The sequence below is a fragment of the Agelaius tricolor genome, unplaced genomic scaffold (assembly GCF_023055355.1).
Source record: "Agelaius tricolor isolate 1412-34295 unplaced genomic scaffold, bAgeTri1.0.p SCAF_2, whole genome shotgun sequence".
Taxonomy (NCBI): domain Eukaryota; kingdom Metazoa; phylum Chordata; class Aves; order Passeriformes; family Icteridae; genus Agelaius; species Agelaius tricolor.
In genome coordinates, this window is record NW_027269262.1 from 39,873,617 (window position 1) to 39,897,379 (window position 23,763).

A 23,763-nucleotide genomic window follows, 5' to 3' on the forward strand; every position below is an offset into this window, starting at 1 on the left:
TATGACATCAAGGATCCTCTTGCCAAAAGGCAGACACCTCAAAGCAAGCCAAGGACGTTTATTGCAGTAAAAGAAAGCCTACTGACTCAGGAACTTCTAGTAAAGGGAGAAAAGGGCCTTCAAAGAAAGGTGGTGGTGTTTACATCAGTGTCTGTATGGCTGGGTTTGTAAAAGAGTTGGAAGTATTTACTGCATCATTCTAAGACTATGTTTGTATGCCATGCTTGTACAGGAGCTGGAAGTATTTGCTGGTTTATATTGAGAGATATCAGCTGTGTTCATGCCAGTCCTGAGTTATGTTTTGACCTCCTTTCATACATTGCTATTAGTGGTTGACGTGACCTGTCTGTCCCTTATGACAAAGTAATGAACTAGAAGCAAAAATCTGTTGCAGGAGCAGAGTTTGATTTGGATGAGCAATCAGAAGTGAAGTGGAACCTATAACACAGCTAAAAAAATACATAAAAATGCTTCCATCAAGGGGGAACAATAGCTATTGCTTTGGTTTGTGCTACTGCCCGTCTCTGTCTAAACCAGAACTTCCAGCTCCTTACCCCGTGACACTTTTATTCTGTGTCTTGTGCTGTGTTTATACTGCTGAAAACAGAGCTCCACGTTTCACTAAAATCAATTGCTAATCCTCTACTATTGGTAAGACTCTGAAAGCTGAGGCAAATATCATTAGAGCAATGCCATTGATTGGTATTCCAGCTAATGTGTTGGTTTGTCTGCCTAAACCTGCTGTCTAATTAGTCCTGAACAAGCCGAGCAAGCAACCCCAAAGTGACACTAGAGCCTACAAGTGAGTTAATATGCTGTTTCTCATTGTAGAAAGTGTGCCTGTACATGTTCAAGAAACCAATGAAAATTGGGTTTTGCATTTCTGATACAAGGCGTCTTCCTTAATCTCCATACACATTACTGTCTTCTTTATAAACTGTGTAGTGTATATGTGTAAGATATCTACTGTAGAAATCTGAAAGGGACAAGAATTTTAAGAGTCTGTCCCTTTTAATTTAGCTCTATTTTATCTTCTACTCCTGACTGCTTAAAATAAAACCAGACGATAGCTACATATTTTTTAGTTCAAAATAAGCAGCACATGGAAAATTTTAGAAATCTTGAGAAAGTTACATCAGTCAGGTGTTGAACTCAGTTTGTTAGAATAAAAGTATTTCCTGATCTCTGTTTTTAACATTAAGTAGTTCCCAGCTGAAATCAAGAGCGCTTTATATTGCAAATAACAGTACTTGGGACTCACTTTTTTATGGGGATGTAGATCTGTATTTTGGACCTGTGCTCCAAGATGTTGAACTCTACTCCTATATAACTAAATTTTAAACAAACAACTACTAAAAAGGCATTAGAGGAGAAAATGGGTATTTTTAAACAACAAACAAGCTTCATTAAAAATTAAAGCTTTAAATTAACAGAATAGGAGCCAATTTGCATTCTTCCAGAGAGCCTCAAATCTCCTATGATCCAACCTGGTAAATATCTCACTTAGTTTTATTCTTTCAACTCCCACTGCTCAGACTGAGTCTCTTCCAATTAGCATTGTCTGTGCAGGTAGCAGATTCATGGTATCTACTGGATTGTTGGGGCAGTTAGACTGGTGGGTTATAATCACAGCTGGGTGATTTATAGGTTTCCCTGTGTGGGAAAGTTACTGCTCAGTGAGCTGAGGTTTGAATTTACAGTAGTGCTAGTTTATTCCAGTTCCATTTTTAAATATAGTTGGGAACAAGCTCACTTGAAAGTGAATTTACAGTACTTACAGTAGGTTACATGGCAAATTACTCAGCTATAAGTTCTAGCTTAGTTTGTGAAAAGGGGGTGGGGCCTTGGTTTTTGGGGTTTGTTTGTTGGGTTTTTTTGATTTTTTGGTTTTTTTTTGGTAAACAAATCAAATTTTTCTTTTTATTATAACCTACTAATTGAAACTTATGTAATGCTTATGGTTATATGTAATGTTTATGGTTATTCTATTCAGTTAACCTGGTCACTGTTGTTACTAAGGTACATGGATTAGCATTTTACCGAGGTTCTATTCTTAATATATTGACAATATACCTTAAGCACAAATGATGTTGCCTGCTCTCATGAGGTACGTGTCCTGTAAATGACCTTTCTGAATTCTGCATATACTGCAACATTATAGGTGTGTGTGTGTGTGTTCCTCATCTGCACCAGAGATATTGAAAAAACATCCTACTGCATGGAGCAAAATAGTGGCTTACATAGTTAATGGAAACCCAGTAAAGAGACTGAGACAAGAGAGCAAGTAGCTCCACCAGAACTCCAAGTGATGGTCCAGCTCGGATGGGATGGGAGCTCCCTTGAAGCTTTGGTTTCTTTGTATGAGGCCTGGTGGTTTTGTTGTGTCAGAAACCACCTATAATTATTTAATGCTACTAATTTCCTCCAGCTTCTAGAAAGACAAAGCTACAATGCACTTCTTAAAACACACAGACTTCTTGTTTAAGATTTCATTTGAAGCATTTCTTTGTCCTAATTCATCTGTAAATATGATGTTGTAATGCTTGCTTACACTTAACAGAGTACCTGCCAGTGCTTTCAGGCTCTTTAATGAAAGGCAACTTCATTGCAAATTAATTTATGAATTTTAAGAAACTCTGGGTGTGTTCTGTGACAGAGTTCTATTAGTTTGCCAGCCTGTAGCCCTTGGAATATGAAACTTCAGAAGGTCAGATGTGGATTCCTGACACATGCTTATTTTAGAGTTAACCTGTGGCATCTGATTTTTTCTTCTCTATCCCCTTTCCTTGTTAGACATGAATATTCCTGAACTCTCAGGAGCAGAGGGTGATGCCACTTAATGATTTCAAATACACTGTCTTGACAGGTATCTTTTTACACTGTCAGTCATTGCTATAAGATCAACTCCAGGTCCAGTGATCAAAGGAATACAGTTACATTACCAAGTACAAAAAAATGAACTTTAGGGCTGGTTGTTGGAACATGCATAAATTGAAAAATGTTTTTTAAAAACTGCAATTACCCCAGCTTTCCAGTAGATGACACTTTCACCAAAACACTTTAATCTCAGTTCACATAATTTCTGATTCCTTCCTTTTTCCCCTGTTGAGCGGTCATTTTGTGTACCTTTTTCTTGAAAGGATTCCTTGCTTGGATGCTTGATTACTGCAACCTCTCTACTGTTCACAAATATATTAGTGATGCAGTGGAACTGCATCAGTGCCATTCACAGGTGTTCTTCCTGTGATTGCAATGCCTTGTTATTCAATCCTCACCCTTTCCTGGTGGCTTAATGGGTAATTGAAAGTTATGGGAGTTTTGGACCCTTAGCAGTCCCACCACTTGTCTTTGTAAATGCTCATCACATGTCAGCCTATTACAACATAAGTAATATTTAAGAAGAACACCAAGCCACTGCAAAACTTAAGTTTAGTCTTAGTGTTCTAAGGGCAAAGTCAAGGTCATTAAAGAAACTTAATAACCTAAATGGCTTAAAATTTGGAATATCTTCATAATTATGCTATCTTGCAGAATTTTCAGGCTTGCATCAGGAATTCATCTGATTTACACATCAGAGAATTTTGGATGTGCAAGATACTTGTAGTATCGTAGTAACCTCGAGGACAGCTTGTGTGAATGATGAGTAAAGTGTGAGGGAAAAAGATGGAGGCAGAGGGGAAAGTACCCTCAGCTGGGACCAAGGGCTCAGCTTGGCAACCTCACTGTCAGGCAGGGAGGGGAACTGTTTCTATCCAGGAGGAGATACTTTGGACAGATGTCAGCAACCTGCCTTGGAAATCAGTAGTCCAGACACATCAGAGAGGCCATAAGCTGAGAGGCAAAACCTTTCTTTGAACCATATCTGTGTTTCCTGTTTGAGCTCAGTTTCCCATGGCTCTTTTATTGTGTTGTGGCCCTTGTATGGATGACCTGAATGCAAGGAATATGATGCAGGGCTTAGTAGGCAAAAGAAGTAAGAATAGAGTGCATCAAGGGAGCCAGAATGCTATGATTTTCTGCCTTGTTAAAGATTCTTACTTTAGGTGCACGAGGTTTTGGCTTGAGTGAGAGGACCAACCAGTCTGATAGCTGTGAGCTGGCAGCAGCAGTTGGATGGCTCTGCAGACACCGATAGGCAGGCACTTGGGTATCTGGGAGACTGCTTTGGGGCTGGGCATCTATATAATGATCCTGCAGAGACAGATAGGCACCAAAGCAGCTTCAAGGATCTAAGCAAGCATACTTACTAAAGCCAGTGACTCATATCCATACAGAAAGTGTTCTTCTCCTGATTCAGGTCTTTATTATTTTAAATGTTTAATTAAGTCTCTTTGAACCCACAGGTGCAGCCACTTACTGATGCTTGCTATTTGTTTTCTTTTATTTGTCACAGGCTTTCATTTACCAAGGTATTTCAGTCAGAAGACTGAACTACATGTATTTGAGAGGATTTTAATATATTCTTGGAAACTGAACAACTTTGGTACTTTTCTGTTCTATTATCCGGATGCAAGTATGTGCATCTGCTTGTAGGCAGGTCTCTGGTGGCTGGCTTGACCGCTACCATTCCCATTTTGCAGGGTGATTGAAAGTTGGTTTTGTATGTATGGCTGCTAAATTATTTCTTATGAAAAAGTGGTGGTTTTAATATTTCTTTTTTCAGTGAGCTGAATTTCAATAGTCAAATGGCAAATACTAAGAAAAAGAAATCTTTCTGATATATGAGAGGTGAATGAACTACTTACAATTCAGACTTTTTATGTCTGTCTACTGACTAGCCAACATTTATAATTTTCAAAATATGAACACATTGAAAATTATATTTGCTTTCATATGCATCAGTCGTACAAACTTTTTTAACTGCTCTCTTCCAAACCCACTGTTGATGTGCTGATTTTTTTCTTTGCTTTAATTTCTCTGAAGTTATTTCACAATACCTGAGCTGTTAGGTTATGCTTACTAAGTTATTTCACTGTTTGTTAAGCTTTTTCATTTCATGATTTCTTAAAGCCCAGTCTAGAATCCAGGCAGTTATGCAAATCACAGAACTTCTGTCATTGTGTCTGAATCTTTCTATATCAATGAATGATTTTTGTGTTTAGTTTTTCTCGGTTTGGGGTTATTTTTTGTTTTATTTTAGGGTTAGGTTTTTTCAATCTAAAGAATAACTTTGAGGGATACAAAAGATAGCATAGCTTATGGAGTAAAGCTTGGCACAGAGGCATAAGAAGAATAGGAGGAAACTAGTAGCACATGTTTGTTCTGGTTTTGCCAGAAGAAATTTCAATCCATGTCTCCTATTTGCAGGCTAAACTACTCATCACTGAGAGTACAAAGAGAACACTGCTGTGGTTGTTTTGTGTTATTTTATTACATATGCCTGGAACCTAAATAAAATAGCACAAATTTTGTGTTAAAGCATTAACATGGTTTTTGTTCACAGATATTTTTCGAAATGGTTTTCAAAATTTCAGGGGAAGGGAGGTGGAGTAAGCTAAGAAAACTGTGTGCTAGGAAATAAATACATACATACTATAAACAACTTATATAATTTTCAGGTTAAATTTTATTGTCAACTTCAATGCTCTCTGCATATTTTACAGTTTAGTTGGAAAAAGTTTGTAACTGATTGTTTTTGTTCTGACCTCCCCTTGGAGGGAGTGCTGTGCAGACTGTCTGAAAACTGGGCTTTCTGCTTACATTATGCTAAAAATGTCCACTGCTTATCATATTCTGATAGTGTAAATTTGTCTTTAGTCCAGTGTTCCTTATTGTTTTCCATAGCTGTCTGAAGGTGTCTAGCCAGAAGGGAACAGTAGGTGCTGGTATTTATGGCAACTTTGGATGGCTACAAATAATGGCTTACCCTGAAATGTGCTTAGAATCATCCTGGCTTTAAAGTATTTTTGAGACAGGGCAAGCTGTGGGACACTGAGAGCACTGTGCTATAGGTGAGGTTACCAAGATCTCTTCCCTCCCTTCAGCCGCAGGACTCTCCCAATAATGCTGGAAGTTAAAATGAATCATTTATGAGCATCAGTAGACACATGGGTGGGGCCTCTTTTAAAACTGGTATTTTGTTGATGCAACACGTGTGACGGCCTCTTAGTTCTGAATATAAGTGTTACTGAGAGGAAATTAGGTTGGTTGGCAGAGGAGATCAGCCAGACCTTGCAGTGTGTCTTGCTGAGGAGCTGGTATATCCACCAGTACTGTGCTTCAGATACCAGTACATGTAGAAGAAAAAATGGAAGGTAAGTTTCTTGAAACTTTAATGTCCCTTTAACCAGGACTGAAAACAGAAATAATTAAATGAGCATGTGTACAGGCCTAAAAAATTGCACATATTTTTGTGTAGGTATTACTTGTATGTTTGGATGTTCTTTGTGGAACTAGTGAGAAGGGGAAAAAAACTACTTTTAAAAAAACTACTATGAAGGATAAAGCTATGGAAAAGATTTAGTGAAACAATAGCCAATTCTGAAAATAGGAAATAACATGGAAAAGAATAAACTTTACTACTAGCATAAGTACAGAGTACTAGCTTTCATTCTCATGCTAGAAGCAATTATTTTCCAGTGAATGCCTGACGTATTCTGACTTGAATGAAGGAAAAATATGAATTGACAGAGAAAACCCTGTGACTGGTATGGTTAGTCAGGTTTCTACCAGACCAGAGGCAGAAAACCAATAAGAAATGTGAAAATGAACTGCCTTTCATATTTTTTCTGAGCTGTCTTTGCTTAAGAAAGTAATCATTAGCTCATTTATGATCCAGTTGCGATACTTAAATCTGATAAGCAAACTGTGGGCTGACTTTAGAGAACATCCCTGGGAAATGTAATACCTCAGCTCCCTGATGTTCCAGTTCAGCTGGATTACTGAGTGGATGAAGAGTAGTTGTCTTCGTTTATAAACACCTCCAGAGGCCAGGCAAGAATCAGGTTCTTTCAGTGTTCTTGACCGCAGGAATTTGCCATGTGAGCTATAAGTACTTTCGGTTTGACCAGAATACTTTGTGTTATGGTTGACAACTCTCATTAAGATATGAGATTTTCAGTTCAGTTCTGTTGCTCATTCTTGTCAGCAGGTATGTTGTATTCATGAGCAATAATGATGTAATGCACTCCTGTATTTTTTTGGTTATTGTTGATTGCGTGCAAATTTTTATCATGGGTAGCACACAGCTCTGCTTTTGTTGCTGATCTCTGTTGAAGATCTGAATGACCAATGCATGACCAAGTTTAAGTAATTAGATGAGAAACAAGATTATTTTTATTCAAGGAAAACAAATCAGAAAAAACTGCATTTCTTTTTTGCCTCTTCCCTACCTATTCCACCCGCTCCCACCCTCTCCCCAGTTAATTTCAATTATTATTTAATTCAGGATGTGATCCTGGGAAACTCCACTGGTTTGTGTTAAAAATTTCCTGATCCTAAGGGCTTAGCTATGTGTCTCCCCATGAGTGGATACACCCTTGGTTTTGGATAGGAAAAAGTATTTTCCCTTAAATATTAATTCTGTAGGTACCCATGTAGTTAGAGAAGCTGCATTGTTAGATTTTTCTGTAGGCTTAGCAGGACCAAACTTAACACTTTAATATTATAATAAAATACAAGACTTTGTACATCAGTAAAGCCAATTTCCAAAACTGCTGAGAATCTGTGGCTCCCATCATCTTCAATTAGAATGAAGAACTTTGGAAAATAAAAAGTTGTATGCAAATAAGTAAAGATGAATGTTGCCACCCATCCTTCTGGCACCAGTGTCATAATTACTCCTATGAAATGACTGATATGCAAGCAGGATGCCTAAGGGGGAAGCAGCCAAGATTTTTGTCAAGCTAATCACAGTACCTGGGATAGATTGTCAGCATTTCAAAATGTCACAATTTGTGAATATTTCCTTTTCCATTGAGTTCCTCAATGATATCTGCAAACTTTTTTATGACTCTGGGAGTGCAGACTGAGACATCTGCATGCATATTTAACATTATTTTAAGTCTTGGATAGATATTTATACATATCTATTTTTTTCATAAATAATTTGGAGTGCCACTTAAGCTTTCAAATACACACATGTTGTCAAATTTTTTATTTATTCTATTTAATTTTTTTATTTCTTTTATAAAAAAACTCAAACATCTCAAATGATAGCATGTGCAAAACTGTAACTAGACAGAATGTTATAATGTGTGGAGAGACTATTACAATGCGAAGTCAGCTTTTCAAGCAGAGATACTAATATTGGTCTTCAGCATCAGGTATTTATAATAAAATCAGGCACTATATAAAAGAAGTGAAACTTGTAGCACAGCTACAAAAATCAAAGAGTTAGACAAGTTTCCATCTGCAAGCTAGGAAAGTGGTGAACTTGTAAAGCAACTTTTATGGATGTATGTCTCAATTTAAGTCTCGCTGAATTCTGAACAAAGTCTTGAATGAATTTTTAAAGAGTTATCTTTGCCTTTCATCATTGTCTCCTCTGTCACTTAATCTTAACCACAGTCGAAGCTGGGAACTTAATTATATGGGGTTTTTCTTTGTGGTCCTTTCTCTGTCCTGCAGTTATTGAGCTGGGAGAAGTCGACTTGAACTGTCCTTCCAACTGTCAAATACATAATACCCATTTCTTCGGAACTGACAGACAGATTATAAGGAGAGGGCAAGCCTTTAGCTTATATGCTCGCTTCCAAAATCGGGAATGGGATGACTCCGTGGACCAGGCTGCTTTCACCGTGGAGACAGGTAGTCACTCCCAAGCACTCTGTAGACTTTCCTAGTCCCTTGTTAATTAAAAATATTTCCCATAGACTCCAGAAGACTTCTTTCATAGTCTTCATATTCCTATAACCTACTCATGTTCCATGTAAAGAGACTACCTTCCCTTAAATCAGGCAGTTCTTCTAATATGTAAAGTTTTCTCACTCTGCTAGAGAAGTGACAAGTGAAAAAGAAATCCACCCTTGGGAGCTTCGCCTTGCAAATGATGCCTAAGCAAATTACCAGCCTTTTACATGTGCTTTATTTAGTAGTCTGATGGAAGTGGTTTTTATTTTCCTGAAAAGGCCTCAGACCTTGTGAATCAAATGAGACAAAATGCACCTTCCCAATGGGCAGATGTCTGGATCAAACCTGCTGGAGTGCTTCCTACAAAGTTCATCAGCCAAAATGCATCAGTATCAGCGTGTTTCCTCCTTCCAATGTCTGCATTGGCCGTTATATTCTCAATATGCAAATCACATCTTGTGGTCACACATATCAGCGGTGTCTTGGAGATTTTTATGTCCTTTTCAACCCTTGGTGTGCAGGTAAGAACTCTAATGACAATCAGATTGTTTTAAGAAAAATAACTAGTGATGAGTAAAACTGTTGAAGATATTTTTTATTTAACTGGTGTGTGAAGGATGAAGTAACAGAAACAATGAGAATCAAGGAGAGATTTAATTCTGTTCTTTTTAATCTTTTTCCTCCAAGTTCAAGACTGTCTCAAGCCATTGTTTAGATTTTTTTTTTTTAGTGGTAGTAGGGGTGAGGTATAATTTTTTCCCCACAACTATTATAGCGTCTTGACAGGACAGAAAGCATTGGGAAATTTCCTCTGTTAATCAGGAAACACATTTTTGCTTTGAGAGTGACTGAGCACTAGCACAGGTTGCTCAGAGAGGTTGCGGAGTCTGCATCCTTGGAGATATTCAAAAGCCATCTGGATGTGGCCTGGGAAACTGGCTGGAGCTTGGACCAGATCACCTCCAGAGGCCCCTTCCAACTTCAACCATTTTGTAATTCTGTGAATACTGTGTTGTCAGCATAAAATAATACAGTACAAATACAAATTAAATTCTTTGGAGCAGGCTCAGGTGGCAAGCAATTCTGGAGTCTGTAGGACCTCGCCAAAATCATTACATGACAAATATTCACATTGTCTGTGCTGATTTGATCTAAATCAGATACACAACTCTATGTTGCTGAGTGTTTGACTTGTAGAACAGCTTAGTGTGAAGATAAATTGCAAACTCTTCCATTAATGTGTTCTACAGCCAGGAGAGACTTAATAAGGATATTATCTAGCTGTAAGTAGGAATGAATTGTCTGTGAGTGCTTAAAGAGCCCACAACCTTCAACATAAAAGTATACATCAAAAACTGGTAGGAAAGGAAAGAGGGATCCAGTGATGCAGAAACACAGAAGTACTAGAAAGGTACATTTTGTCTGAATGAAAGCTCTTCATCTTTTCCAGATGACCCTGTATATTTGGACAATCAGGCCCATAGAGAAGAATATGTTCTGAATGAACATGGAATACTGTATGAAGGAGTCCACAAGCACATAACCTCTCGACCATGGCACTTTGGACAGGTATTTTTTGATACTTGCTCAGAAATAGATGACATCCATATACTGATAAATGAAGTGTTTGTATTTTTTCAGAAATGTGTGCCTCTTTGTAGTGCAAAGGTTTTTAGGATCAGTTCAGACTATGTATACATGAACCAAAATGTCTGAGAATTTCACTGTAGCCCAAATAACTGGAACAAAGGTTTTATCTAGTAAAATGAGGGAACTTGCACAATGTTCTGGGAACAGGTGGAACAAACACTGTGCTTCAGAAGGAAAATTATTCCATTGGTCAAACATAAGTAAAAATTACATGTTTTTGCCTTTGGTTTTCCTTCAGGCAGATGGGCAATACCATGCAGACTACTAGGAGCTGTGCTTGATTTAACAAAATAAAAAAAAAAAAAAAGAAATAAAGGAAAAAAAAAAGGGCAGGAGAGGTGAAAGGCAACTCATATAATTGAAAAAGACTGGATTATTGATAAGAAAGGTACTTTAGCAACATCAGTATACCATGATGCCTATGTTATTGTCTTTTTCCTCAGTTTGAAGATGGAATTCTGGATATCTGCTTGAAGATCTTAGATATGGGTGCGAGTTACCATCACGGCTCTGATCGTGACCACTGCTGGCGCAATGACCCCGTGCATGTCAGCATGGTGGTGAATCACATGGTAAGATCTGTGGGGGTGAGAGATCTGGGAATAGATCAGGTCACACTTCGTTATATTGTAGAAGGTCAGACTGCACAGTAATCTAACACAGCAGATGAGCAGGGGAAATCCTTCCTGTGCTCAGATTCACAGGAAAATTAAACTTTTAATGCTAATCTTTGATGATTTTGAGACATGCTCAGAATGTGAAGACATGGTCAGCAATTGGAAAAGATTGGGGTTTTTTTCTCTTTTTAGATAAGTAGCCATACCACTAACAGTATCATGAAGATTCCAGAAAACAATGATTACCTGAAAGGAACAAAGCCATTTTCCTGGAATGGAAGTGTCCCTATTCTACAGCAGTGGTACAGTGGCAGATGCAGGCCGGTCAGATATGGGTACTGTGGATCTCTTGCTTCAGTAATGTGCACAGGTATGATAATTCAGTTTGCCTTTACCTAGTTCATAGAGAAAAGAAGAAAGAAAACAAGGATCAAAAACTTCTGACCCTAAAAACTACTTGAATAATTTCACTTGTAAGAATTTTACTAGAAAAGAAATTGAATATTTTTCTCATGCTCCTGATAAAGTGTTTATTATCAACCTTTTGCTTTCCTATACAGGTTGAAGAGCAAGAAAAGTAGTTCCATCTTCTCTGTGACCTTTATATCATGCAGTTATCAATACTGAAATTTTTATTAAAAAACAGAGCAAGTGCAGCATTGTTGAATCATAGAGTAGTTGGGGTTGGAAGAAACCAACACAACCTCCACAACCCCATTGTGGAGCCAAAATTTATGCTTTGGGTGATGTTTGAAGGATAAGAAAAAGCACTAAGTTATGAACAGGAAGATCTATAGTAATGTCTCCCCCAAAACACAAGTGCATTAGGCTATATTCTCCTTTTGATGCAAAAGATTAGATAATAGTGCACTAAACTCTTCAGACAGAAGATCTGAGTTCCAGCTTTATACCATTTATCTACTGAATCTGCTTCTACATTGAATGAAGAAAGTTAAATCGGGGTCCTGTTGGTGAATCTATATGTACCACACTATTTATAAAAAAAAAAAAATTATTAGTGCAGAATCACATTAATGATTTCTGAACTTAAACCATCTGGTTTTGTGGATGTTTTTGGTTTTTATTTTAAGACGGAAGAGTAAAAAACCATTCCTTTCTGCTAAGCTTTTTTCCAAACTACTTTTCAAGAACTAAAAAGAATTTTGAAGATACTGCACGCCAAATATTGCTTCCTATCCATTGTGTTTCTATAACTGCAAATTAGAATATAAGATAATAATTTATAAGATAAGTGAAGGATTTGACTGACTAATTGTGATTTGTTATGATTCATTCATATTTTTTCTTACAGTGATGAGATGTTTGGGAATTCCAAGCCGTGTTGTCACAAGCTTCTGTTTTCCTTGCTCAATTGAGAATCCCCTTGGTATCAATGAGATTTTTGACTCTACTGGTAAAAATCTGTGTGGCAAAGACAAACTATGGTAAAGAAGAAAAATATAAAGTTCTTTTCCCCTTTTAAAAATTATATTATAAGAAAAACGATATAAATTTAGCAGATTGGTGTCTCTCTTTGGTGTATCTCTTTCTTTATGTGCGTAATGCTCTTCAGTTTCCTAATAGTGCATTTCAAAATCATGACATTACTGAAGAGGCAGTCTACTCAATATTAATGTTCAAAAAAGAAAAAAGCAAAACCTCTTGTGAGAATCCATGCTGCTTGCTTATCACTCTCAGCGGAAACAAATAAGGCCATCAAGCTTAGAAGCTGTAAAAGTGTACAGTAGATCACTAAATGCTAGGGAAAATTTATCCCTAATTTGGACTTTTATCTTTAGTCATAATCACTTGGTTGATACCTGTGTTGTCCTCCTGATGCTCCTTGTAATGGATTGTTTAATTCTTATAAACCTTTCAATGCCTGTTAAACTTAATCTAACGAACTGTGTTGTCATATTATCTACTAAAAGAAACAAGTTTTGCAATCAGGGCTGTGGGGTTCAGGAACAAATTTCCAGCCTGAGAGATATAAAGTGAATAAAACCACTCCTGTCATAAATGTCATTAACACTGTTTAGACATACAAAATCTTCAGTTGATCAAAAAATTATCACTGACATGATCTTCCTCTGTCATAGGCGTTAAATTTGGTAATCCAAGAGACATCTTTAACTGAGTATTCCTTCATTCTACAGGCGATACCACTGCTGGAATGAATCTTGGATGGCTCGCAGAGATATAAATCAGTGCTGTGGTGACTGGCAGTGTCTGGATCCAACACCTCTGGAAACAGGCAGAGGTAATTTTACTAGAGCTGGAATAATTTTACTCAGATTATGTTTCCCTGCTATTCAGGTTACAATGTGTTATAACATTTTTGTTCTCTGGTTTAGGTTCAGCTTGCAGTGGTCCTACATGGGTTCGAAGCATCAGGGAAGGGGAACTGGACTTGGATTATGATGGTCATCATATGTTTTCTCGAGTAAACTCTAACTATGTTGGCTGGCTTTCCCAAAACAATGCCAAAAGAACAAAATTTTTCTGTGACACATGGCCATGTGGACAACGCCTAATCACCAAGAGTGTTGGCAGTGAGCAATTTGAAGATATCACTGGAGCTTACAAGTATGAACTAGGTAGGACGAAAACATATTGAATGGGTTAGAGGAAATTTTACAGGGTAATCATATAAAAGTATCAAAGCAATCTCTCCTGTGTTTAAATGTGCAAAACAATCTGAAATTGTCTTTTCATTTTTGAGAAAGAGGCAGATGCTTTTCTCTTCAAAGATCTTGATTTTAAAACTTCTAAATATATTTAGATGATTCAAACAAAGCACATACTAATGGATAGGATAGGATAGGATAGGATAGGATAGGATAATTTCAGCTGGAAGGACCTACAATGACCATCTCATCCAACTGCTTCACATGTCAGGACTAAGTGAAAGTTGAAACATACTATTAAATACCTCTTTTTAAGGCACTGACAACCATGGCCCATCAACCACCTCTCTTGGAAGCCTATTCCACTGTTTGACCAGCCTCACAATAAAGAAATTGTTCCTAATGTCTAGACGAAACCTTCCCTGGCACAGCTTTGAACCATTCCCATGCTTCCTGTCACTGGACACCAGGAAAGAGCTCAGCACCTCCCCTTCCACTTCCTCTTCTCAGGAAGCTAGGAAGAACAATGGGGTCACTGCTCAGCCTCCTTTTCTCCAAACTAGACAAAGTTTTTACCAGCTCTTAACAGGATGTGCATTCCAGCCCTTTAAATAACACTATTTATATGTATATGTTTTGTCTCACCTTGAAAATAGTTTTAAATATTAGCAGATTCAAGATAACCTAAAAAAACCCACAAATTCTTCTAAACGTAGGATTAACACCTTACTTGTTGCTTCTTGTACTGGGTCTGTCAGAAAATATTCCTACTTACTAAATTCATGTATTATTAGCATATTCTGCTGCTCTTACTTTGGGTCATGGGATACTGATTTTCATATTCCAGTAGACAAGGAGGAGTTCAACTAGCAAGATTACATAAAGGAATGAACAGTAGATCACAGCTGATTGTACATTTGCAAGCTCTGTGGGAATTTTTGTTTATTTTTGGTTGGTTGGTTGGAAAACAATTGACAGTTTCTTTGTTTTAATGGCATATTTTGTCTTTTGAGAGAATGGTACCTTTATCCTTTTAGAGAGTTATATTTTCAGTTTTGTACTAACTATACATTTTGAGATTTACATGACCATTTTTCATATTTAACTACTTAAAAGTAAAATAAGGTTTATAATTTTTTCTTTTTTCCCTGAGGGGTTCATTTTCTTCTGTGCATTCAGTCTACTGTATCTCATATTTCATTATCTCATGCATTCGTTCTACAACAACCTGCTACTTTGGGTTTCAGGAAGAAGAAGCAATAAATTTAATTATCTTTATTATTTGGGTAGAATAATAATAGGGTTTTTGTGCCTCCAGCAGATTCATTATCATATATCTTCTTCAACAGGTTCTGTGAAAAACAAAGAAGCCTATTACCGGGCTTACAGAAGGATTCACCCAGGGTACTGCAACGCTTCCAACTGTCATATCGACAGAGAGCTATCGTCTCTGAAAAACCCATTTCTGAGTGACTCTGGAATTAATATGAGGTTAAAGATGGCCAACTGCCCAATGTATGGTGAAGATGTCCAGCTGAACTGGCTGCTTGAAAATTTGCGTAATGAGAGCAAAACCCTGAAGTTTAATTTGTGCGCACAAATTATAACCTACAGTGGTGTCCCAATGGATCAATTTTGGAAAGACTGTGTGAATGTCACATTGGGTCCAAGGGAAGGTAAGAGGGTGAAATTGTCTAATACTCTGCTGTTTTTCAGAGCTAATTGGTTTTTAGGATCTGTGGAGACTTCCTAATAGTGGTGGGAAGTGAGATGTGCAGTGTTAAATATTGACAGCTGAATTCCCTTTAGGGTGATCACTCAAAAATCAACACCATGTCAATACTACATGTATAGTGACAAGTAAATTGTAGTCTTTCCTTAATTTCTCAAGGTTTAGAGATACTTATGAGAGTTTAAAAAATTGTTTCATTGAAATTTCAATTCTGTACTCTATACTCAACACAAAGATAAAGCTGCAGTTGTCTATCAAAAAACAATGTTTTCTTTGGCCAGAAGATATCAGCAAGTGTAAAACACTTGCTTAGAGCACCTAGGCACACCATATGCTGGGAAGTGCAAATGTGTAGCAGAACATAAACACCTGTTTTCATGGTTAATGTCTTTTTTCAGGAAGAAACAAGATCTCTTTCATTAAACCACACCATTATAAGACAAAATTTCATACCGATATTAAAATTCTATTTTATGAGTCTTTAATTTGCCTATATTTGAGTTCTTATTTTAAGAATTGCACTGGGAGGAAAGATTCCAAATTTTGCTTAATAATCATCATCAACATTATCATCAACTAATCTTGAAAATTCACTAATAGATGAATTGAAAACTGCGAAACTGATTGCTGAAGATAGCAATGTATCACCCTAAGTCAGGAAAAATTCTGTTTATTTTCAAAGATGTCACAATAACTTAATATTTAATTAAGCCATTGTAAGTGTGAGTTAAACTTTAGGAGGAAGGAAATATTAATTAAAAATTCAGAAAAATAAAAGAAAGAATTTGTTTTTACAGTGAAAAAAATTCCACTGTGTATATCATATAATCAATATGGACCTTATCTCTGTGATCACAACATTATGAAAGTGGTTGCTGTCTCAGACCCAGAGTGTGGAGAAATTCTGATGGTGAGCAGGGATATTGTGGTCAACAGACCACCTGTTATTGTAAAGGTAAGTAACTTTAATTATGGAATTTGGGATCTAAGGAACAGACCTGGGGACTATTATTGACCACGTCCTAAGTACAATGCAAATAAACTTGAAATATTTTACACTTTTCTTTTATCTTATTGTCTTTTTAAAATTTAGTGAGATTAGTGTGATTTTTAAAGTAAAATAGTTGACTTAGTAATATATAGAGATCATAGAAGCAAGTCAAAAAGAAATGCATATTAATAATCTTTTAATTTTTCCCCTTCCATTTATTTACCTCATTGTAAATTTTGTAAGGATTAAAAAACATAAAATGTGTTTATTTCTTTTTTAACTAGCTACTGAGCCAACCCAGACTGAAAGTACCATGTACTGCAGAGATCTCCTTCTGTAATCCTCTCCAGGAGGATATGAAGAATTGTGTAATGACATTAGAAGGCTGTGGTTTATTCAAAGAGCCAATGACCATTGAGTAAGTTCATCAGTTCTTGAAATGGGGATAATACTGGGGGTTGACTAAGGTGTGCAAGTTCAGAACAGGTTTTGAGAGAGAAAATAGTTTTGATATTTTTGGCGTTTAGCACATGAACAGGACATTTTGCCTCTTATTAGTTTGAGACTCCATTAAAAGCCTCACTCCTCTTGAAACTGATCATTTAAAGCTGGCAAGGAATGCTGCTGCTTCATTTTTCTCAAGATTTAATTTAAGTGGGTGCATCAAATATCTGTCTGCACTTCTCTTTACAAGAAGTACTAGCTAGGTCCCCCATCCCTTACAATCCTATTGAATTTATAATAAAATTCCTCTAAATATTCATGAACTGGCACTAACCACATATAGGAACAATTAGAGAACAACAGTGAGAAATAGCAATATGCATTCTAAGCTCATAACACGTTAATCACAGGAAACTGGAAGCTTCCAAGGTGCTGTAACATTCTAGGAAAAGTAGCTGTTCATTAATATACATTGCTTCTCTTCATGACAAGGAGAACTGAAAAAAGTATGACTAGTTTTGAGGGCAAGAAGTTAAGAATTGTTCTCACTGAATAGTAATGGAGTGGATTCCACAAAGCTGTCCTGTTGAACTGCTGGAAATGGTAAGCAATAAATACACCTTTGAGGCAGAAGGGTGGATTTTTAAGAATTCAAGTCAGTACCACAAATGATTTTCCAATTCCAATTACAGAAGTGACTGTGGGAGTCTTCCAAATCTTCTCTTGGGACAAAAGCTTTTACCATGCTTTTCACAACAGCAAACATGGTTTTTTTGGAAAAAGACAAGAATAACAAAATTGTCATAACAGTTTGTTTCTAAAATATGTCATAGCAAATCAAACTTAATTTGTGCACACATCTTGTAGGTCTCTGAGTGCTAAGGATTAGGGTCCTAATTCTTTTATTTGTCTTGCTCCAGTTTGGGAACGCTGGCATCCAACCAACAGGCACGGACCATCGTGGAGTTTACACCTTACAGGCTTGGCTGCCACCGGCTCCTGGCCAACCTCGGGTGCCACAAGTTTGCCTACTGCAAGGGATGTGCCAAAGCTGAAGTGTGTTGCTCGGCAGGCCAGAATGGTGTCCTGCCCATCGGCCAGAACGGGTCACTCCCTGTGTGTGAGAATGGTTCCGTCCCCATGAACGGCTCTGGGGGAGCCGGAACGGCTGTCCCTGTGGCAGACCCTGCCTTCAACTCCATGTGTGAATACATATGTATCCCAGTGTGCAACCCAAACTGCAGTGCAGGGGGACAGCCTGTGTACGACTTTGTGTACCTCCCTGCAGGCCATCCCTTATGCAACACCATCTGCAACCAAGGCTTCAATCCAAGCATCAATCCCGGTTTTGAGATGGGATGCGATCCTGGCTTCCGTGTCATATGCGAGACTGTACCTCCTGCTACGTGTACTCCAATGGCTCCAGCCATGTACAGCTCCATGCCAGCCCCAGCATCCAACCCTGTTTGCACCACTATGCCTCACGTGGTGTTTGAGACAGGTCGTGCTCCCACGACAGGGGTGCTCCCACACCCCTCTGGAGGTGGAGGGGGGCCGATGTCCTATTCCGTCTCTGTCCCCGCAAATAATGCGGTGAGTGCGCTGCTGACCCACTTCATGGGTGGCCCCAGTCCCAATGGGGCAACCCAGGCAGTCCCTATGCCTGCTCCGCCATCCTACTCCATGTGCTCTCCAGTAATCCACACCATTGGCAACCCCATCCAGTCTGCAACTCCCCTTTCAGTGCCCGGTGCCTCCATCTCACACGTCGTTTGCAGCTCCACGCCCTCTCCCACCACCCAGCCTCAGTGCGGCCCAGCGGCTACCCTGTCCTCCCAGCCCCTGAATGCCGCCGTAGCGCACGGCATGTGCTCCCCAGTGGCCTCCCCAGTGCCCCGTGCTGCTGACCGCAGCAGCACCCCGACAGTGCTGCAGGTGGGCAGTGCCTCTGCATCCCACTCGCTGTGCTCCCCGGCGCCCCAGCGTCCCGTGGGACCCCCGGCCTCCCACTCACTGTGCTCTCCGGCTCCCCGCCCCGTCGGGCCCCCCGCCGCCCACTCCCTGTGCTCGCCCAGCTCCGCCTCGCTGGTGGCCGTGGGGGCCCGCCCTGCCAGCTCGCCGGCCGCTCAGCCCTTGGACTCCTCGGCTGCGGCCTGCCTGCCGTGCTCCCCATCCCCGCGCCCCCTGGCAGGTCCCACAGCCCGCTCGCTCTGTGGCCCCACCTCTCGCTCCATCTCCCACCTTGTGGGCACCTCTGGCTCTCGCTCCTTGTGTGGCTCTCAGTGGGGCCCTTCCTATGAGAGCACCTCTCGCTTTGGCTCCACCTGGGCTCCCACCTCCCGATCGCTGTGGAGCCCCGAGGGGCGTTTGGGCTACTCCTCGACCCGTGCCACCTACGGCACCCTTACACGCCCTCCCTACAGCTCCTTGAACCGCTCCTCCTACACCTTGTCCCGCTCTGGCTACGCTACCCTCCCCCGCTCCACCTCCCCCTCTCCCTCTGCCTATGCCACCCTGACTCGCTCCGGCTCCTGCCCCTCCGGCAGTACCCTGGCTCTGGCAGGGTCCCGCAGGCCATGGAGTCCCACAAGGAGCACTCTCACCTATTTCAAACGCAGATATCTGTAACGGAGAGTAACCTGGGAAAACATGAAGCCAGCGAAATAAAGCCTGTGTGCAGATGCTTTACAAGAGGTTAGAAATAGGGTGATGAAGAGCAGCTTGCTGCTCCTGAGCATTTATCTATGGATTTGAGATGTGCCAGAAAGCAGGCTGTGAGCCAACTGCTGAGGGATGCATTCAATGTAATACTTGTATGTCTTGAGATACGGTACGGTGGAAATGACAATGAATGTGCTCCCTGTGGAGCCATCGTGACAATAGTGGCACAGTGCAGGTAATCAGACTTACTTGCTCAGTCAAGCTGTTTTATAAATGATGTGCTTTCACTCTCTCTTCTCTTGATTTTTTGCAATGCACATTTCTCAGATCTCCCTGGGCTACAGCACTCATAGCAAATCTATCTCCCTGCATGAAATGTGCTGTCCTTGGAATGCTGCAGAGGTGACAGCAGATGTGTCTTATGTCTCATCTAACAGACACTGGGCACCTGAACCCCAGTGTTGTTGTGGCTCAGGTCAGTTCTGCGTGCACTCTGTCTCCCTAGCGGTGTAACACTGAAAACTGCAGAGGTCGCAGAGCAACTAAATCATTACAAATCAGCTGAAGAGTTTAACTGTATCTCTTTTTTTTAATCCTTTTTCCTTTTTTAAATAATAATTTTAGTTTTACAGCTCTTGATGTATTACAAACCTAGTATCAAGAATACAGAGGTCATGTTAGAAAGTCTGAAAAACTCAATGAATAATCAATACAATATATTGGCTATCACAACTGACTGTTTTTCATATAGCATATTTCAAAAATTTTCTCACATACCTTGTATGCATTTAGGTTACTAGGAAAAGCTCTAAATCCACAGCTGAGCCTTTTTGATTGAATATAGCTAGGAGAAATTTGCCACTAGACCTGAACTTAGAAAAGGAAGTATGCTGTTATCCTTCCTTTCCAACATCAGTCCTCCCAGCTGAAAGTTTTTAAGAAGGTGAGTGGAATGTACTGCGTCTTCTTCAGATGATGGTACTGTTCCAGTACTAACATTCTCCAGATGTTTTAGGAGTTGAAATTATACATTGTCATAATGAAACTATCCCTGAATTTTAGATTTGCTCATAAGAATTTTGGATTTACTAACATCACCTCCCATCCCTCCATTATTTGTCTTTAGTAAAGTAGTCCATTAATTTTAGTAGCAAGTGTGTTAGTGGGGTTTTGTGGTAATTTTGCTGGTGCTGCAGAATCTTCAGCCATGTAGCAATAGTATTTCAGTAGTATCATTGTAGTTTACACCTCTATGTGATGAAATTGAGTAACCCTCTGAGGATTTTGAGATAGTGTGGTGTCAGACGGTAGCTATGAACATGCCAACACTATCAACTGCATAGTAATTCTGAGTAGGGTAGAAGAAAGATTTGCCTGGATATTGTAGTAGAGTGATCATAACTCAGTGACTTTGTTTTTTTACACAGTTTCAATAGTCTGCGTTAGATATGTGCTGAGAATTTCTTTGCCTGACTGACAATAAAAATAAAAATTTAAAAACCACCTGTCATTCCATTGTTTTGGTTTCTTTTTTTTTTTTTCAGTAATACTGCTTAAAAGGTGAAAACTAAATCTCTGCAAGTGAAATGGTTTGTGATATCTTCCCTCCACTTCATTTCTGTTAAATTTTCTGTTCTTTTCCTCAAGGTCTGAAATCAAGGCTTCAGAATAAGATCTGAAGTTAGGGGAAATCTATAGATTTCTTACTTTACCTGAAATACTCAGTTTGATGTTAGAGGAAAAATGAAACCATCCTCTTTTCTCTCAATAAACTTTTCCACTTGTTGCATGAGTTTTTCCTTTGCTCTGTAAAACTTTCAATCCACAGAAATGCCAAAATGAACAAACCTTTGGGTGGCAGAGGAAGAGATAGATAAGATAGTGACAGTATTTCCTTAAGAAAAAATGTGATTTTTTTAAAAGTGTAAATAGTACATGGTAGCTACATGATTCTCAAATGACATTTCGGATTCCTTTTCCCAGTAGTGGCATGACTTCTCTGATGTTCCTAATTTCTGAGAAAGAACCTGACTGCATGTTTCAGAAGCTCCACAGATCTGGTCTTTGGAGTTGTTGAGAGCATGTGCGACCTCAGCTCACACTCTTTCTGCCGTATATGCTGAATATGCATTGCTTTTGAAAAGTGGAATAAGTTCATTCTAACTAGAGCCATAGAGGAAGGCAGAAATCCTTTAGGTTCACAATTATTCTGATACTGCATAAATGATATTGAGGCTGTTGTTGTCTCATACAGCATGACATTAACAAAGGGTAGCTCGTAGTCTCTTATCAAAGTGCATTGTACAGTCTCTTACTCACTGTGGGGGGGGGGCAGAGGGGGTGGGCAACATGTGGACAACTAAAGAAAAAGAGCCCCCAAACCAATAATGACAAAAGGCACAAAACCCAGCAGAATTTAAATTATCTTCTTCTTAGGCATCTATGAATGGAAGGCTCTAACCTATGTTTTATAAGGTAATTCCTTTGTCAGAAGACATGGGGTAAATTTCCAAAAATTTCTGTTTTGTTTTGTGGTAGCTTGGTTTGTTTGTGGTTTTTTTTCCCCAAACTGACAAAGTCAGACCAAAATGACTGTCTCAAATATACTCTCTTGCAGTAAAACCCACAAGAAATTAATTTTTTTTGGCTAATGTATTAAATATATTGAAGATTAACAGTATTCAGTAATGTGGTGTGATACATAAAGAAGTCTATTTTAGAGAATGAAAAGCCAACTCAAGCATGGCAGTTATAGTCGTCAGAAATTAAATACAGTACTGTCATATTTATGTGTTCAGGAATAAATTTCTAATTTTAATCTCAGTTCAGGCATGAATTTTATTTAAGTGAGGGAAATATATTCACATTTTTCCCTAGGTGATGAATGTGAAAGAAGGTATTTGCTCATGCATTGTTATAGTTACCCTTTCTGTGGTTTAAAAGTATAAATGGGACTAGTGGAATTTACTTTTGTGTCCAGCTGAAATTAGGTTGTATTTATTTTAGAGATGAGGAAAATTACCATTCTAATATGTGGTAATTTTCAGTTCTTATCCCTAACAGTTCATTAGACCTTTACAAATCATTTTTGAATGAGAAGTTTCTGTGATTTATTTGCAAGTTAATGGTTTCACTTTTAATGCTTTAGGTTTGTGTTTCTTTGGACATTTGCTGACAGCATACCATAAAATACTGGAGTGAAATGTGATTTATTTTTATATATTCCATTACCTGCAAGAAAAATGTTGAAAGGTATAACTCAATGGACAAATTTCCTACCAACCATTAGTTACAGAGGTAAATTAAATGTTATATATTGCGTCAGACAAAAAGGTTAAATTAAGGAAACGCTGTAGTAATTTTATTTAGTGTTAAAATAAGCCAAAATATTTTGGAATATATACTATGAATTGTATAAAAATAAAGGAATTAAATATGCTGACCAGGAAAATGTGTAAATATTCAAAATGCAAAAGATAACAAGGATTTATTTTTTTGTTAAGCAGCAATTTTATGTCACCTATTGTATACTTCCATTATATCTGACTTTTCAAAAGTTGATTTCTTCATGCTGCATTTCCAGAGGTGCTTTTTCAGACCTAAGAAAATGTCTTTATTTGTATAAGGAAATCCTATTCAAACACTTTACAGGTATCCCTGCTCTTTCTTTTCTTCAGTGCCTTAGATGGGAGGATTTTCTTCCTCGCCTTTATATGTTCTTCCTTCTCCTTTGTCTTTGAACTGGAAGGTATGGTACACAGTGTGCTTTTATGCTTATTTGTGCTTTTATACTCTGAATAACATTGGAATAAAAGTTTAGTACAAGATACTAATGCAGGGCTGAAAGCAGAAACTGTTCCCAACCCAAGGATCAAATTCAGCGTACATGAACAGCTGAGCCCTCATTACTATTCTGTTACTTGTTTATAGAAATGATTAAGTCTGCTACCACATTAATTTGGATTTTAAATTATGTTTTGTGACTAATTGGCCACACCTGTCTAACTTTTCAACTAATCATAACTTTTTCTTCTTCTCCTCTCCTGAGAAAAGTTGCTTTTGATGGTGTTCAGTAGATGGCTTTGTTTATTTGAGCAATCTGTACCTTTTTGTGTGTTCACTACCCATCATACATTGAAATTGCATGGGTGTTTTCTCCATAAGACATGTTTAGTGCAGGCTTTGGATCATTGCTGCAGTATTTGGATAAAGAGCATTCACTGCTGCATATGATTTGGTGGGAAAAAACAA

General features: G+C 38.6%; 1 protein-coding gene across 1 annotated transcript; it reads left to right on the forward strand.

The window, feature by feature from the left end:
* Positions 1–8,208: 8,208 nt before the first annotated feature.
* Positions 8,209–21,015, forward strand: LOC139587534 (protein-glutamine gamma-glutamyltransferase 5-like). Its single transcript, XM_071421968.1, has 14 exons — positions 8,209–8,748; positions 9,069–9,311; positions 10,241–10,359; positions 10,884–11,012; positions 11,250–11,444; positions 11,618–11,634; positions 12,149–12,156; positions 12,370–12,502; positions 13,214–13,317; positions 13,412–13,654; positions 15,034–15,360; positions 16,214–16,371; positions 16,692–16,825; positions 17,772–21,015. The coding sequence occupies exons 2-14, from the start codon at positions 9,113–9,115 to the stop codon at positions 19,477–19,479; spliced, it is 3,474 nt and encodes a 1,157-aa protein (XP_071278069.1). The 5' UTR covers positions 8,209–8,748; positions 9,069–9,112; the 3' UTR covers positions 19,480–21,015.
* Positions 21,016–23,763: the final 2,748 nt, after the last annotated feature.